At 37.1% G+C, this 13,037-nt stretch overlaps 1 protein-coding gene across 1 annotated transcript in view; it reads left to right on the top strand.

Annotated features, from left to right (window-relative positions):
* The window catches only part of Rnmt (RNA guanine-7 methyltransferase), a 30,257-nt gene that overhangs the window by 2,081 nt on the left and 15,139 nt on the right, over window positions 1–13,037 (top strand). Inside the window, exons 2-5 of the mRNA XM_023707505.1 lie at window positions 275–715; window positions 4,452–4,593; window positions 8,946–9,071; window positions 11,707–11,819. Of these exons, the coding sequence (XP_023563273.1) occupies window positions 317–715; window positions 4,452–4,593; window positions 8,946–9,071; window positions 11,707–11,819 (780 nt within the window). The 5' untranslated portion in view covers window positions 275–316. The remainder of the gene's footprint in view (window positions 1–274; window positions 716–4,451; window positions 4,594–8,945; window positions 9,072–11,706; window positions 11,820–13,037) is intronic.

Genomic DNA, 13,037 nt, shown 5'->3' with positions numbered 1-13,037 from the left:
TTTAGAATTAGGGATGCTCAACCTGTATTTGTGTATTTCTACTTCATTCATCAATTTTAATCCCTCCTAGTGTCTTCTATGAGTAAGATTATGAAAGTGTTAGGAAGTTATAGTTAGCATTACTAAATATTGAGAAATTGACACATACACTGTTTACAGTGAAATTTTTTAAAAACTAGTTGATCACTGAAATTATATAATTTTTAGTTAAATTTGCTTTAAAATCTTTGCATTAGTGTTTACAAGTAATATATAAACATTTCTGCTATTCCAGTGTTGGTTTATGAAGTGCTAACATTGATTCAAATAACCAAAAATGGAAAATTCTACAAAATCAGAGGAATATGAAAAGCCGTCTTTTGAAGAGGTGAAAGTGTCAGATTGTGAAACAAAGTCTTCACTCAGTGTTGACGACCCCTCAGCTGCTTCTGGGACTGGACTATCTGAAAAGACTCCTGTCTGTGAGGAAGTGGATATATCAAGAAAGAGGAAAAAGTTTGAGGATGGTCTTGTAGAAGAAAGTTCCAGTTGTGGAGAAGATACTCCATCTAAGAGAAATCTTGGTGTTGAAATTGTATCAGAGGAAAAAGGTTCAGGTGATGCTGACAGCTATTCAAAGAAAAGAAAAACGGAAACTGATGGTGTTCCTTCTACTGGAGATAGCGCTCTGAAAAATAGAACACTAGAACTGAATGATGTTCCTGAAAAGCAGAAAGTACGGTGAATATGTTTTATTTGTAATAGACTATATCAGCTAGTTGTATGGAAGGGCTGTGGAATTACTAGATTTTTGCATAATCTTGAGAAGAATGTTCTGTTTTTAATAGATATGACCTTAAGCCGCAGTAGGCTTTTTTTTTTTTTTTTTTTTTTTTTTTTAAAGGAACTGGGAATTGAACTCAGGCCCTTGCGCTTGCCAGGGAAGCGCTTATTCCACTGAGTTATCTCCCTGGCCCTGGAGTATATTTACTTAATTTTATTTTTAGGAAAGGGTCTATAGCGTGTTCAGGGTCTCACTACTAGATTGGACTCGTTAGTGGTGCTCCTGTTTACAGCCTCCCAAGAGCTGGGATTACAGATGCACGCCACCCCGCCCAGTTGCCCTCTCAGTGCGCCCTGGGGGTAGGGCCGGCAGGCCCCGGGATCAAACCCCAGCCCCTGTGCCTGCTTGCCAGTGCTTTAATTCACTGAGCTAATTGGCCGGCCTCTCAGCAGCCTTTTAACTCTTAGGTTTTAATTCTTAGTAAGGTAAAACTTGTACTAGTGAGACAATCATTTTATTTCGTAAGTGTTCTTTGACCAGAAACTTGAAAACCAGTTTTGTACCTTTTTTTGAAGTAAGAATATGAAGTGCAAATGTTTTACCCATTTCCTTTTTAAACTGTGCTTATCTCTGTATTTTTCTGAAATAATTACAATTATCACTTCAACTGATAAATTTCAAAATCATACCCAGATTTGTATTCCGTTAATAGTTGAATTAAATGATGATTGTTGCTACCTTACTAGTTTATTTTCACAGTTTTAGTTAAGTGGATGCCAAAGTCTGATATTTAGCAGGGGAATTACGAAACAAGGCTAGCAAATCACTACTGCAGTAGAAATGATTCTGAGGCAAAATCTGGAATTGGTGTGAAGGACTACTTTGAAGAATGAGTAAAATTTTGCCTTCGGCTCTGAAGGGGGAAGTGGCATATAGGCCAGGCTTTTGTCATTGTCCTCATAGCAAAGGGGAGCTTGTATTTTAAAGGCAGTTTTAAAGTTTCTGGCAGGTTTTGTTTCAGGTAAAATCTTGAACTGTGAAATAGATAAAGGGGTTGAAAAGGGAAATGAGAGCGTTATGAGGTCCTTTACCTACCATGGACTTTTGTAGCATACCTAGAGTTCTGCATAATGAAGATTGAAAATTGTTGGGATTAAATTTATAATAGTCACTGGCATGGAGCAGAGTACTAAATTCTAATCCATATAGAGACGTGTGTGTGTGTGTGTGTGTGTGTGTGTTTATTTAATTTATTTTCTTTTGAAATATGAACTCAGTGAGTGCTGAACTACATATTCAGCTGTTTCATCTTTATCAGAGGGTCTTTTCCTAAGTTGACCTTAAATTTTTAACCCTGTGCTTCTGCCTTTGAAGTAGCCGGGATTACAAGCATGCATCACAATGTGTGCGTGTGTGTGTGTGTGTGTGTGTGTGTGTGTGTTTTATTTAATCCTCATAGCAGTTTTGTAATAACAACATACTTGTTTTCATTTTTTTTTTTTTTAATTTTGTTGAGAGACAAATAACAGTGAGACAGTTTCAAAACCGATTAGTAAGGCAGATTCAGTAATTAATGCATTGCATATTGTTGTCTTAGTGGTTATTCATAGTACAAGATGCAGACATGATATCCTCTCCACAGACACTCTTAGTACAAATCTTTCTATTCATTGAATTAAGAGAAAGTAGCTGTATATCTCTACTTTGAATATACTGATACAAAATGGTCCTTCATTTGTTTTTTTAGTTGTTTTTTTTTAGTCTTTAAAATAGGACATTGTAGATTTTAATTGTAGAATTGCATACATTTGTAGAGAATAATACAGATTATATGTATATATCCAGTATCCACTTTTTCTTTATTTTTCTTTCTTTATTTATTTTTGGCAGAACCGGGGATTGAACTCAGGTCCTTGTGCTTGCCAGAAAAGTGCTTATTCCACTGAACCATCTCCCCTGCCCCTTCTTTTTTTTAAATAAATTTTTGAGAAACAGCAATGAGACAGTTTTAAAACTGATTAGTAGGACAGTTTCAATAATTAATACATTGCATGTTATTGTCATAGTGGTTATTTATTGTACAAGATGCAGACGTAATATCCTGTCCACAAACACTATTAGAACAAATCTTTCTATTCATTGAATTAAGAGAAAGTAGCTGTATATCTATCCTAACTATTTTGAGTATACAGATACAAAGTGGTCGTTCATTTGTATCTCCCTTTTTTGGTTTAGTTTTGTCAGAGAAGGGTATTCCATTGTCATTTAGATATTGTAGGTGTGTGAATTCAGCAAAATATTCCAATGTAGTCCAGTAGTTCAAAATAGTAGTGGGTTACCCGTAGGACTGGCAATGGCAGAAGTTGTTGACTTGAGCTTTTTCAGCTCAGCATATTAATACGGCTTTACTTTTTATATCTTGTTTTTATACTTTTGTGTGGATGGTTAAGACCAAGATAAAGCAAGACCTATATAACAAGAAATGTAACTTTTGTATCTGTCAAGGTCAATCAAATCCCCTCAGGATTTATCCTGAAACCCTGTACCGCAGTTTGTAGATCCTTTGTCAGTGTCAGCCATGTGGATGAGTCACGGCCATTGCTTGACTAGTGTGCTCTCTGTGAAAGCCTGAGAGAATGTTTTCTCTCCATGTGACTCTCCTTAGGCACACTCTACATCATCAGTCACTTTCCTCTGTGGTCCCATAATCTCCTTGATCAGAAAATTGGAACACAACTGAGTTACATGATGTTACAGTACAGGTTCTTCTATGTCCTGAGTCCTCACTGACCTTGAAAGTCTAGTGCCAAAATGTTGGCTGTCCTTGCAGCCCTTCTTTTTTCTCTAATTTTTGGTCTGCAAACTTAAGTTGTTAACCCTCTAGAAGAGAAGCTTATTATTATTACCCTACAACAAAGGCAGTTGAGCTTAATCTCACTATCTGTCTTAATATCAAACATCTTAGACATAACATGGAACAGGTATTTTCCATCAAGTATTGATATGTTCAACTTTAAGTCCCTACAGAATATGAAGAAAAAAAATAAAAAAAAAATTAAAGAATAGGAAAACACAAGTACATATTTTTACACAGAAATTTAGAAATCTCACCATATACAGAATTGTAGCAGGACAGTGCTATGACATTTTTTTTCTTGTTACCATTTTCTTTATTTTTTTTTCAAATAATTTTATTGAGAAACAGCATTGAGCCGATTACTAACACAGTTGCAATAATTAATACATTGCATATTGTTGTCTTCTGTTTTCTTCCCTTGCAAAAAGTCCCTTTACTGATTGTGATTTATTAAACTGAATAGATTAGAACTCTGGGAGGGTAGTAGTTTATTAAGACAGTAAGACTAAAATTATACTGATGAAAGGTTTAAAATATAAATTTTAAATTTAGTAAGGGTGATAGCTCAGTGGCATAAGCACCTCCCTGGCAAGTACAAGGTCCTGAGTGCGATCCCCAGTAACACAAAAAACAAAAAAATGAAATAAATTTAAAATCTAGACTTTTTCATGGGGAATACTAGAAAACATCTTTGGCTTGGCAATAGTTTGTGGGATCTCTGTAGGAAGTGCTCAGTTGACTTAAATAGTGTGTTATGCCTTTGTAGATTATGTTCTCTGGGCTTTATTTTTTTCTTGTACCATGTTCTGATCCTTAATTTTATTCTCTTAGTTTCAGAAACTGGAAGAAGGACACAGCTCTGCAGTGGCTGCCCATTATAATGAGCTTCAAGAAGTTGGTTTGGAGAAGCGTAGTCAAAGTCGTATTTTTTACCTAAGAAACTTCAATAATTGGATTAAAAGTGTGCTTATTGGTATGATTAGTTTTTACCTTTTAGTTTGGAGTTTCAAAATTTATTTAATTAGTTGCCTGTGTGTATAGAGCTGAGGGTCACACACAGGGCCTTGTCAATGGTAGACAAGCAACATGCAACTGCTCTATGTCCCTAGCCTCTGATTTCATTTATTCATTTATTTTTCCTCCTCAGTTTTAACCATGTATCAAGCCATTTTATCTGTTAATTCTTACTCATTTGATGATTAAGCCTTCATTTTATAAAACCAGCTAAAATTATGCTGTGTACTACTTCGGTTGACTATATAGAATGTTATTGAGTGTACAGTTGATGTTAGTGAGGCTTTCAAGCTGGTGTGCTTCTTTAGAGTTAGAATTAAGGTTATAGAGTGCTATTAAATAATTATTTTACTCTGCTAGTTTTGGCACAGTGGCATTTTGTTGGATTGAATGAGCAGATTTGATTTAGTACGATTTAAAATCACTGTCGTGATTTTATGTTTGGGCCTTTAGTGTTTTAGCATTGATGGTCCATTGAGCTTATTCTCATTGGTTTATTGGGAGAGAAGTAGTGTCTACTTTCTAGATTGATGAAGACATTCAACTTTTTGGAGTAAGCATCTGTGGACACCCACTTTAAAAGAAAAGTGAATGGAGAAAATATGACTTAGGATATAATTATTGGTTTCTATAGCTAGTGCATTAACTAAATGTGTTTATATGCACTAGAAACAATAAAGTGCCAACTTTGAGTACTAGTTTTGATGACAATTTAGTAATTTTCAAAGAAAAGTTGTATATTTTAGGAAGTATTAGAAATAAGAGCTAGGGTCTTGGGAGATGGCTCAGTAGGAGAAGCGTTTACCTGGCAAGTGGAAGGACCTGAGTTCAATCCCCAGTTCCCCCAAAAAAAAAAAAAAAAAAAAAAAAGACCCTGGAACTCTTTTGGGGCCGGGGAGATGGCTCAGTGGAATAAGCGCTTCCCTGGCAAGTGCAAGGGCCTGAGTTCAATTCCTGGTTCCACACCAAAAAAAAAAAAAAAAAAAGAGGGAAAGAAATAAGAACTAAATTCAAACACAGTTTTTTAAAAAAATTAGTTTTTTGATACGGTTCTCATTGTGCAGTTCAGACTTGTAGTAATCCTCCTGTCTCAGCCTCTGTAGGGCTGGGATATAGGCATGCACCAGCAAGACTGGTTCTTGTGCCAGCAGGCATGTGGTACTGGAGATTGAACTCGGTCCTTATGTTTGTCAGGCAGGCACTTATGCTGCCGAGCTATCTCCCCAGCCCTCACTTTTGTTTTTTGACATTCAAGTTAAAATATATGATCTGTCAGGCTCTGCCAGCTGTTACCTAGAATAAATGGCTACTTTTTTTTTTTTTTTAAGGTTAATATGAGTATTATGGAGTTTTAACCTCTGTTTTTAACATTCTCTTTACATCTAGCCCAAATTTCTTTTCTGCCCTGCTTTGCTTTCATTACTATTCTCGGTTAAAGCGGATGAATTATCATTTGATTTTTCATGATATATTACTTATTTCTGTATTTTTAAATTGAGAGTTTTTGAGTCCATTTAACATGTTATTTTTGTAATTAGGAAAATTGGTAGTTTTCAAGATGACATTTGGCAGAATTCTCTTCATCTTGTGATATTGTGTCCTCCTTCAGCTGTTCCATAACTCAGTGAGTGCTTTGCTGCTGCATGTTTTTCTGGTCCTAATGCCACCAGTGTGTTCCATGCCATGCTCCCTGTGCCTTTTCCTTTCCTCAGCACATCCATTGTCCTTCATTTTCCTTCATCTTGGTGCTAATAACTGAGGACGTCTTGTGAATATGATGTCATTTTCTTGGAAAATAACAGTTTGTGGTGATTTTTTCCCTTGTTAATTGTACCTTGTAGAAATGTTTTATAAGTATTTTTCAGTGCTTTAGTTATACTGTTAAGATTTTAATTTTTGTCTTCTGTATTTGAGATTTTATTGGTTGTGTTGAGGATCAGTACAGATGATTCACTTTGTACACAATTTTTAACACACATAGTGTTTTTTGGTTGTTTCATTGACTTTCCAGCTTCAAATTTAGAGGCAAATTTTCTGTATAGGGATTAAGTACCAGTATCTTCAAATGCTGACAGAGTGTTACTAAAGTCCCACCAATTCACAATTTTGTATCACATTCACTACATACTCAACTTTTTGATCTTTCATACAATATTAACAAAATTAGGCAAACCAGACTACCACTACCAAAGATGTTATAGAGTGCATGTGATTCTGACAGGGTAACAGGAAGTAGTTTTCCTTAGGGAACAATTCTAAAATAATGTGGGAATAGGAGTCATTTAAAATATCTCAAGACATATTAAATGCATGACTAATTCCAAATTGCCATGTAGAATGCTTTATATTGGAGGATATTAAACTATCCCCCACCTATGGAATGCTAGGCTGACACCCAAGACAGTCAAAGCCTGCCATAATTCAATATCCCACTATTCCTGGTTGTACCAAAAAATAAACAGAATGATTTTACCTCTAAAAAATCATTTACACTTAAAAAATTCAATGAGGTTGCATTCCCTCCTTTCTAAAAATGTTTCTAGAGCTACTAAAAAACCTGGATTTACAATATAATTGATAAAAATATTCCTCTGGATTGGACAAGAAGGGAGACAGGGAGCACTGATAAGACATGGTATGTGATGAATCAGACTTGGCTTTTCTCCTCTGCTTCATCGGAGGCTACACTCATTTTTAGTTTCTCCATTTTTTGCAGTAAATCTTCCTTGGTTTCTTGATTAGCCACTTCAGCCTGTTTTCCCTTGGCTCCCCTTTTCCCTTTTTCTTGCACTTTTTTTGTCTGAAGATTTGTCTTTCCCACTGCCTTTTTTGGCTTCGTTTCCACTTTAGCAGGAGCTGGTTTAGCTAGCAACCTCACTAATCTCCTCTTGGGTTCCTCCTTTGCCACACCTTGGCGCTGACCTTCCTCTTGGGCATCTTGGCAGCGCGGAGGCATGTGCAGAAGCTGCGGGCAGAGACACATGGGAGCCTCAAGGGGCTATGCAGAGCTGCTATTGCTCCATTGCCAGAGCTAATGCTAAGATTTTTAACAGAAAGTTAAATATGGAACTTATGTTACAGTTACTTTCAGATCTTAACTGACATTGAAGGCAGATTTTGTGCAGAGTACTTTAACTATCAAAATTTACACATATGAACTACTATTAAACTTAAGAGTGATATAATCAGGGAGTGTAGATCTGGGATTCATTATTTTATAGTTTTAGAATTGCTGAATTATCTTTTATTTTTTAGGGAAGAGTCTACAGGGTGTTGAGAGTCTCACTACTAGATCCGGACTCATAGTGATCTGCCTGTTTACAGCCTCCAAAGAGCTGGGATTATAGGCGTGTGCCACCACGCCCAATCTCAGTGCCTCAATGCAGTCTCAGTGAGCCCTGGTGGTGGGGCTGGCACAGCAGTCCCAGGGATTGAACTCTTGGTCCCTGCACCTGCTTGCAGGCCCTTTCATCCGCTAAGCTATTTGGCCGGCCCTTGAATTTTCTTTTGTCTTAGAATATTAAGCCTCTAACTTATAGTTGAACTATGTGGCTCTTGCTACCTGAGCACCTGTGATTTTTGTCTGTAGAGTATTAATGTGATATGGTATATTGGGATGTTTTAAGAATTCTGATGATGGTGAAACTAAAAAATAGCTGTGGATATATGTGTATATTTGTGGGGAGGGCAGGGGTAAGCCTAATTAATCAAACACTGTTATCATTCCAAAACTGCTTCAGTTTACTTTGATATATAAGAAGTTAAGTATCTAGTTATGGAAAGAGGACGTTATAAAAACAATGAATTGCTTTTTGGCTTTTCTCTTACCAGAAATGTCAAGTCTCTATGTTAATTAGAATTTGGAATGCCTTCTATTTGATGACTTACATTCTGGAAGTAACCTGCAAAAAGCTGTCTTAAATTTATAATGTGCTCTTTTTATATGTACTTTTCCATCTTTCATACATTCATGATGGGATCGTAGTTTGTATGACTTGCTGCCTGGCTGCTTCAGTGAATGGTGATCCATACGTGACTGCCCTATTGGATGGCCTGTACCACTGGTGGAAGAAGTAGTACAGTCATACGTGCACCACCACGTGGTACAGACCACCACGTGGTTCAAACTCGTGAAACCATGCTAATGATACATGATGAATTTAACTTAATTCTATAGTTTTTTGAAATAGCAAGTTTCAAAATAAATAATTTGTCCTGTGTCAGAGATTAGAAGGTTATTAAAGGTAGCTGCTTGTGCTTTACTGAAAATGAGCAATAGGAAATTGTTAATGACTGATTTTTCTCTTTTAGGGGAATTTTTAGAAAAGATACGACAGAAGAAAACCCATGACATCACTGTTTTGGACTTGGGATGTGGAAAAGGTGGAGATTTATTGAAGTGGAGGAAAGGAAGAATTAGCAAGCTAGTTTGTACTGGTAAGATAAATAGCAGTATTGGAAAGAATAACTTGTGATCAATTAGGTGAATAAGAAAGAAGAGTTTCCTTACTATCATGATGTTGTAATATCTTGTGGCAAGTCATATGGGGGCTGTGCATGAGGTAGGTGTTTTAAAAAATTAGTTACAGGACTTTCCTAATGACTTTCTAATACAGTTAATAAGGTTGGGATAATTTACCCTTCCGGAGAAAGGCAAGAAGCTATAAAAAATAGTAGGAAACATGTCTAAAGGACAAACTTGTGAAGTTTTCCATTGGCTGACACAGGAATTCAGAATCAAAAACAATAGTGACAGAGCATTAAATAAAGGAAAAGACCTCATTTTTCACTCTTGAAAGTTGCTGAAAGAAACTCATGGGAGAATAAAACATTTTCTTACCTAACATAGTTTTTTAAGGTAACCAAAGATGTAAAAAAGGAAATTTTTCTCTTGAAAAATCAGTGAATAAATAGAGGAGGAATGATAATGATATTAGAAAATTAGGGCCGGCCAAATAGCTCAGCAGATTAAAGCACCTGCAAGCAGGCACAGGGCCTGGGGTTCCTGGCCCTGCCATGCCATCCCCGCCCCCGGGGCATGCACCTGCTGAGAGCTATTGAGACTGGGCGTGGTGGGACACATGTGTGATCCCAGCACTTGGGAAGCTGTAAACAGGAGAATCACTATGAGTCCGAGTTCGATCTAGTAGTGAAACCCTGAATACCCTGTAGACCCTTCCCTAAAATACAGAAAAAACAGAGAAAATCAGTATTTTTTTTCACCTACGATAATAGAGCGCGGCAATAATCTTAAAAAGATCTGGAAGCTATAACGTTTAATGGACACTAGATAAATGAATAAGAGTCAATCACCTGAACACTGCAGAAGGCCCTGCAGGTGTCCTGTTCTTTCTGTTGTGATGAATAAGAGGAAGAACAGCAGTCACTTCCACAGTACTGTCCTAATGTCTCCATCAGCATTTCTGCTTTTTTGGGGAGGTGGAGATTGAGATGGTTTCTTGCTGTATATTCCAGCCTGGCCTTGAACTCATGGCAGTCTCCTTTCCTCACTCAGCATCCTGAGTACTGAGATTACGGGGTTGCACCCCCACCACCTCAGTCAGCATTTTTTAAATCTTTTGGTATGATGAGTCCTGAATATGATTAAAAGATATTGAAGACTGGAACACGTGATCGTATTGTATAGTTGTTACTTACCCTGTGAAATTTAAACTGAGAATTTTAGAGATAATGTTTTAACTCATTAAAATGAAATTTAATGAGAATATTGGTACTTACTTTACATTTTTGTTAGTCCTTTTAGAGTGTGGAATAATAGACCAGTAGATTATCAGTTGTAAGTTACTCTTGGAAATTTCCCTTGAAAGTCGTATTTTATCTTTGGTAGTGAGTACTATTCATTGTTTTTCTTGAAACAACAGTGTTCATTTTCAACAACAATATATATATATCAGGTACTCAAGACTGAATAACGATAGTTTGCTGTTCCTTCAAGTCAAAATGACTGAAGAGTGGCCAGTCCAGCTCAGACCTCAGAATAGTTGCACTGATTCTACTCCCTAAGGTGATGTCACACCTCATTACATAGCAGAAGGATTTTTTGCTACTTCCCATTTCATCACATTGCAAGACATGTTTTCAAGCCAACATTTCAGGGCTGGGGAAGATAGCTCAGCAGCATAAGCACCCACCTGGCAAGCCAACATTTCATGAGGTTCTGCTTTGTTAACTCTTCCTAGGTGACAGTAACTCTCCCCATGAGTGTTGGTGCCGTGGTGAGGGGCTGTGTGACCCCCACCATTGCTTTTGCATCGCAGTGTAAATCTCAAAGCAGGGCAAAGGGCAAAACACTATGTATTGTAATTGTGGAAACTGGGTGTTTCCAAAAGTGAACTTAGGTCCAGAGTTTGTTTTGTCATTCAACTGAGATCAGATCTTCCTGCTTTTAACCTTGAATAGACATTTAATAATCATGCTAGAAGGGCTGGCCAAATAGTTCAGTGGATTAAAGCGCCTGCAAGCAGGTACAGGGGCCCAGGGTTTAATCTCCGGGCTTGCCATGCTGCCCTGCCCCCAGGGCGCACTGAGACAGCAGTTGAGACTGGGTGAGGTGGCACACGCCTGTAATCTCAGCTCTTGGGAGGCTGTAAACAGGTGGATCACTAGGAGTCTGATCTAGTAGTGAGACCTTGAACACCCTGTAAAACCCTTTCCTAAAAAAACAATAATAATAATAATCATGTTAGAACTTTTCTGGTACCAGTACCTACTAGGAAAGCTTTTAGTTCATATATTAAAAAAATAATAGGTATTTGCATTGGAACAAACACATTTGTTTATCTAGCTTTATTTTATTTATTTATTTATTTTTGTGGTATTGGGGATTGAATTCAGGACCTTGTGCTTGCCAGGCAAGTGTGTATACCTCAGAGTTATCTTCCTGGTCTAACACTTTTGTTTTAAGGGAAATAAAACCTTTTGAACCCTGATTTCATGCCAAGTGTATCTGTTGAGATCCCTGTCTAGATTTTTGTCCTTGCATGTTGACAGACACTGACATCCTTCCCACCTTTGCTGTTGACAGTCACTGACAAATTTCTCCCACTTTTAGATATTGCTGATATTTCTGTCAAGCAGTGTCAGCAGCGATATGAGGACATGAAAAATCGTCGTGATAATGAATATCTTTTTAATGCAGAATTTATAACTGCTGACTCTTCAAAGGTACAAGGATTTTCTTTTTGTTTTTTCAGTCAACTTTTTTTGGTTTTTTTTTTTGTGTGTGTGTGCAAGGTCTCACTATGCAGCTTGGACTCTTAGTGATCCTCCTGTTTTCTGCCTCCCTAGTGCTGGGATTATAGGTGTGAACCACCATATGGACTCTCAACTCATTTGTTAACATTTGCTTTGAAATATTAAAATCTTTAGGACATGCATTTTTAGTTTCAACTAGAAATCCTTTTATCATAGGTTCCCCTCAGCAATGCAACGAGTACTTTGGGAATTTGCTTTTAATAATTTGAGTTGTTGAAAGCACTTTGTTGCTTTTTGGTTTGAACAGGATTTATTTTCTAGCATAGTTGTCCCTCAGAAGCTGTAGGGATTGGTCCCACAAACGCCAAACCCCAAGGAGCTCAAGTCCATCATATAAATAATAGCAATATGGTGTTTGTGACCTGTGCACACTCCAGTGTGCTTTGTGTGTACGTACTTAGAGTGCTGCTGCAGTGTTGGCGCCATGTTGACTGTTGTTTGGGGAAGGATGACAGGGAAGATACGTGTAGATACTGTCCCTATTTCCTTACATATTCAGCATGCAGTTATTTGAACCCACTGATGGAGAACCTGAGGCTACTAATGACTGTTTTCAAGTAGAACTGAACCTAAATATGTTTTGTTCATCATGTAGCTTATTAATTTCCCAATATCAGAATCTTTTCGCTTTTTCCACCTTCATTTTATTTCTGAGCTGGGGCTGCAGGGGGATGAGGGTTACACCCAGGCCCTTGCACATGCTAGGCAGGCACTCCCAGTTGTGAATTTCTTAACTGTGGAATTTCAAGGCTAATTGGGTGGTGAAAGACTCATGGTGAACTTGGTGATCTTTGTCTGACCTGCTCTTATTTTAAACTGTAAATACCATTAGTTGTACACATTTTGCTTGCAGTTTTGAAAATGAAAAAGAAAGGTAAGAAAGTTGGGAATCTTAAACATTTTTATTTAAGATGCTGGTGTTGAAAGGATCATCTTTAAATATCTGTTGGTTACATTATTTTTTTTTTTTTTGGCTGCTCAAAAAATTTTAATGTTTAAACGGTTATCATTGATGCTTTTGCATTAATAAAATCATACATTGTCTACTTTATTTTTTTAAAATAAGCATTGAGTGGTTTAATAAATAAAACCCTGAGATGGGCAGAACTGGGGATTGAACTCAGGCCC

Source organism: Octodon degus, unplaced genomic scaffold (assembly GCF_000260255.1).
Source record: "Octodon degus isolate 3935 unplaced genomic scaffold, OctDeg1.0 scaffold00295, whole genome shotgun sequence".
Taxonomy (NCBI): domain Eukaryota; kingdom Metazoa; phylum Chordata; class Mammalia; order Rodentia; family Octodontidae; genus Octodon; species Octodon degus.
Note: the sequence above shows the minus strand (reverse complement) of the source record. Positions and strands in the feature narration are given on the sequence as shown.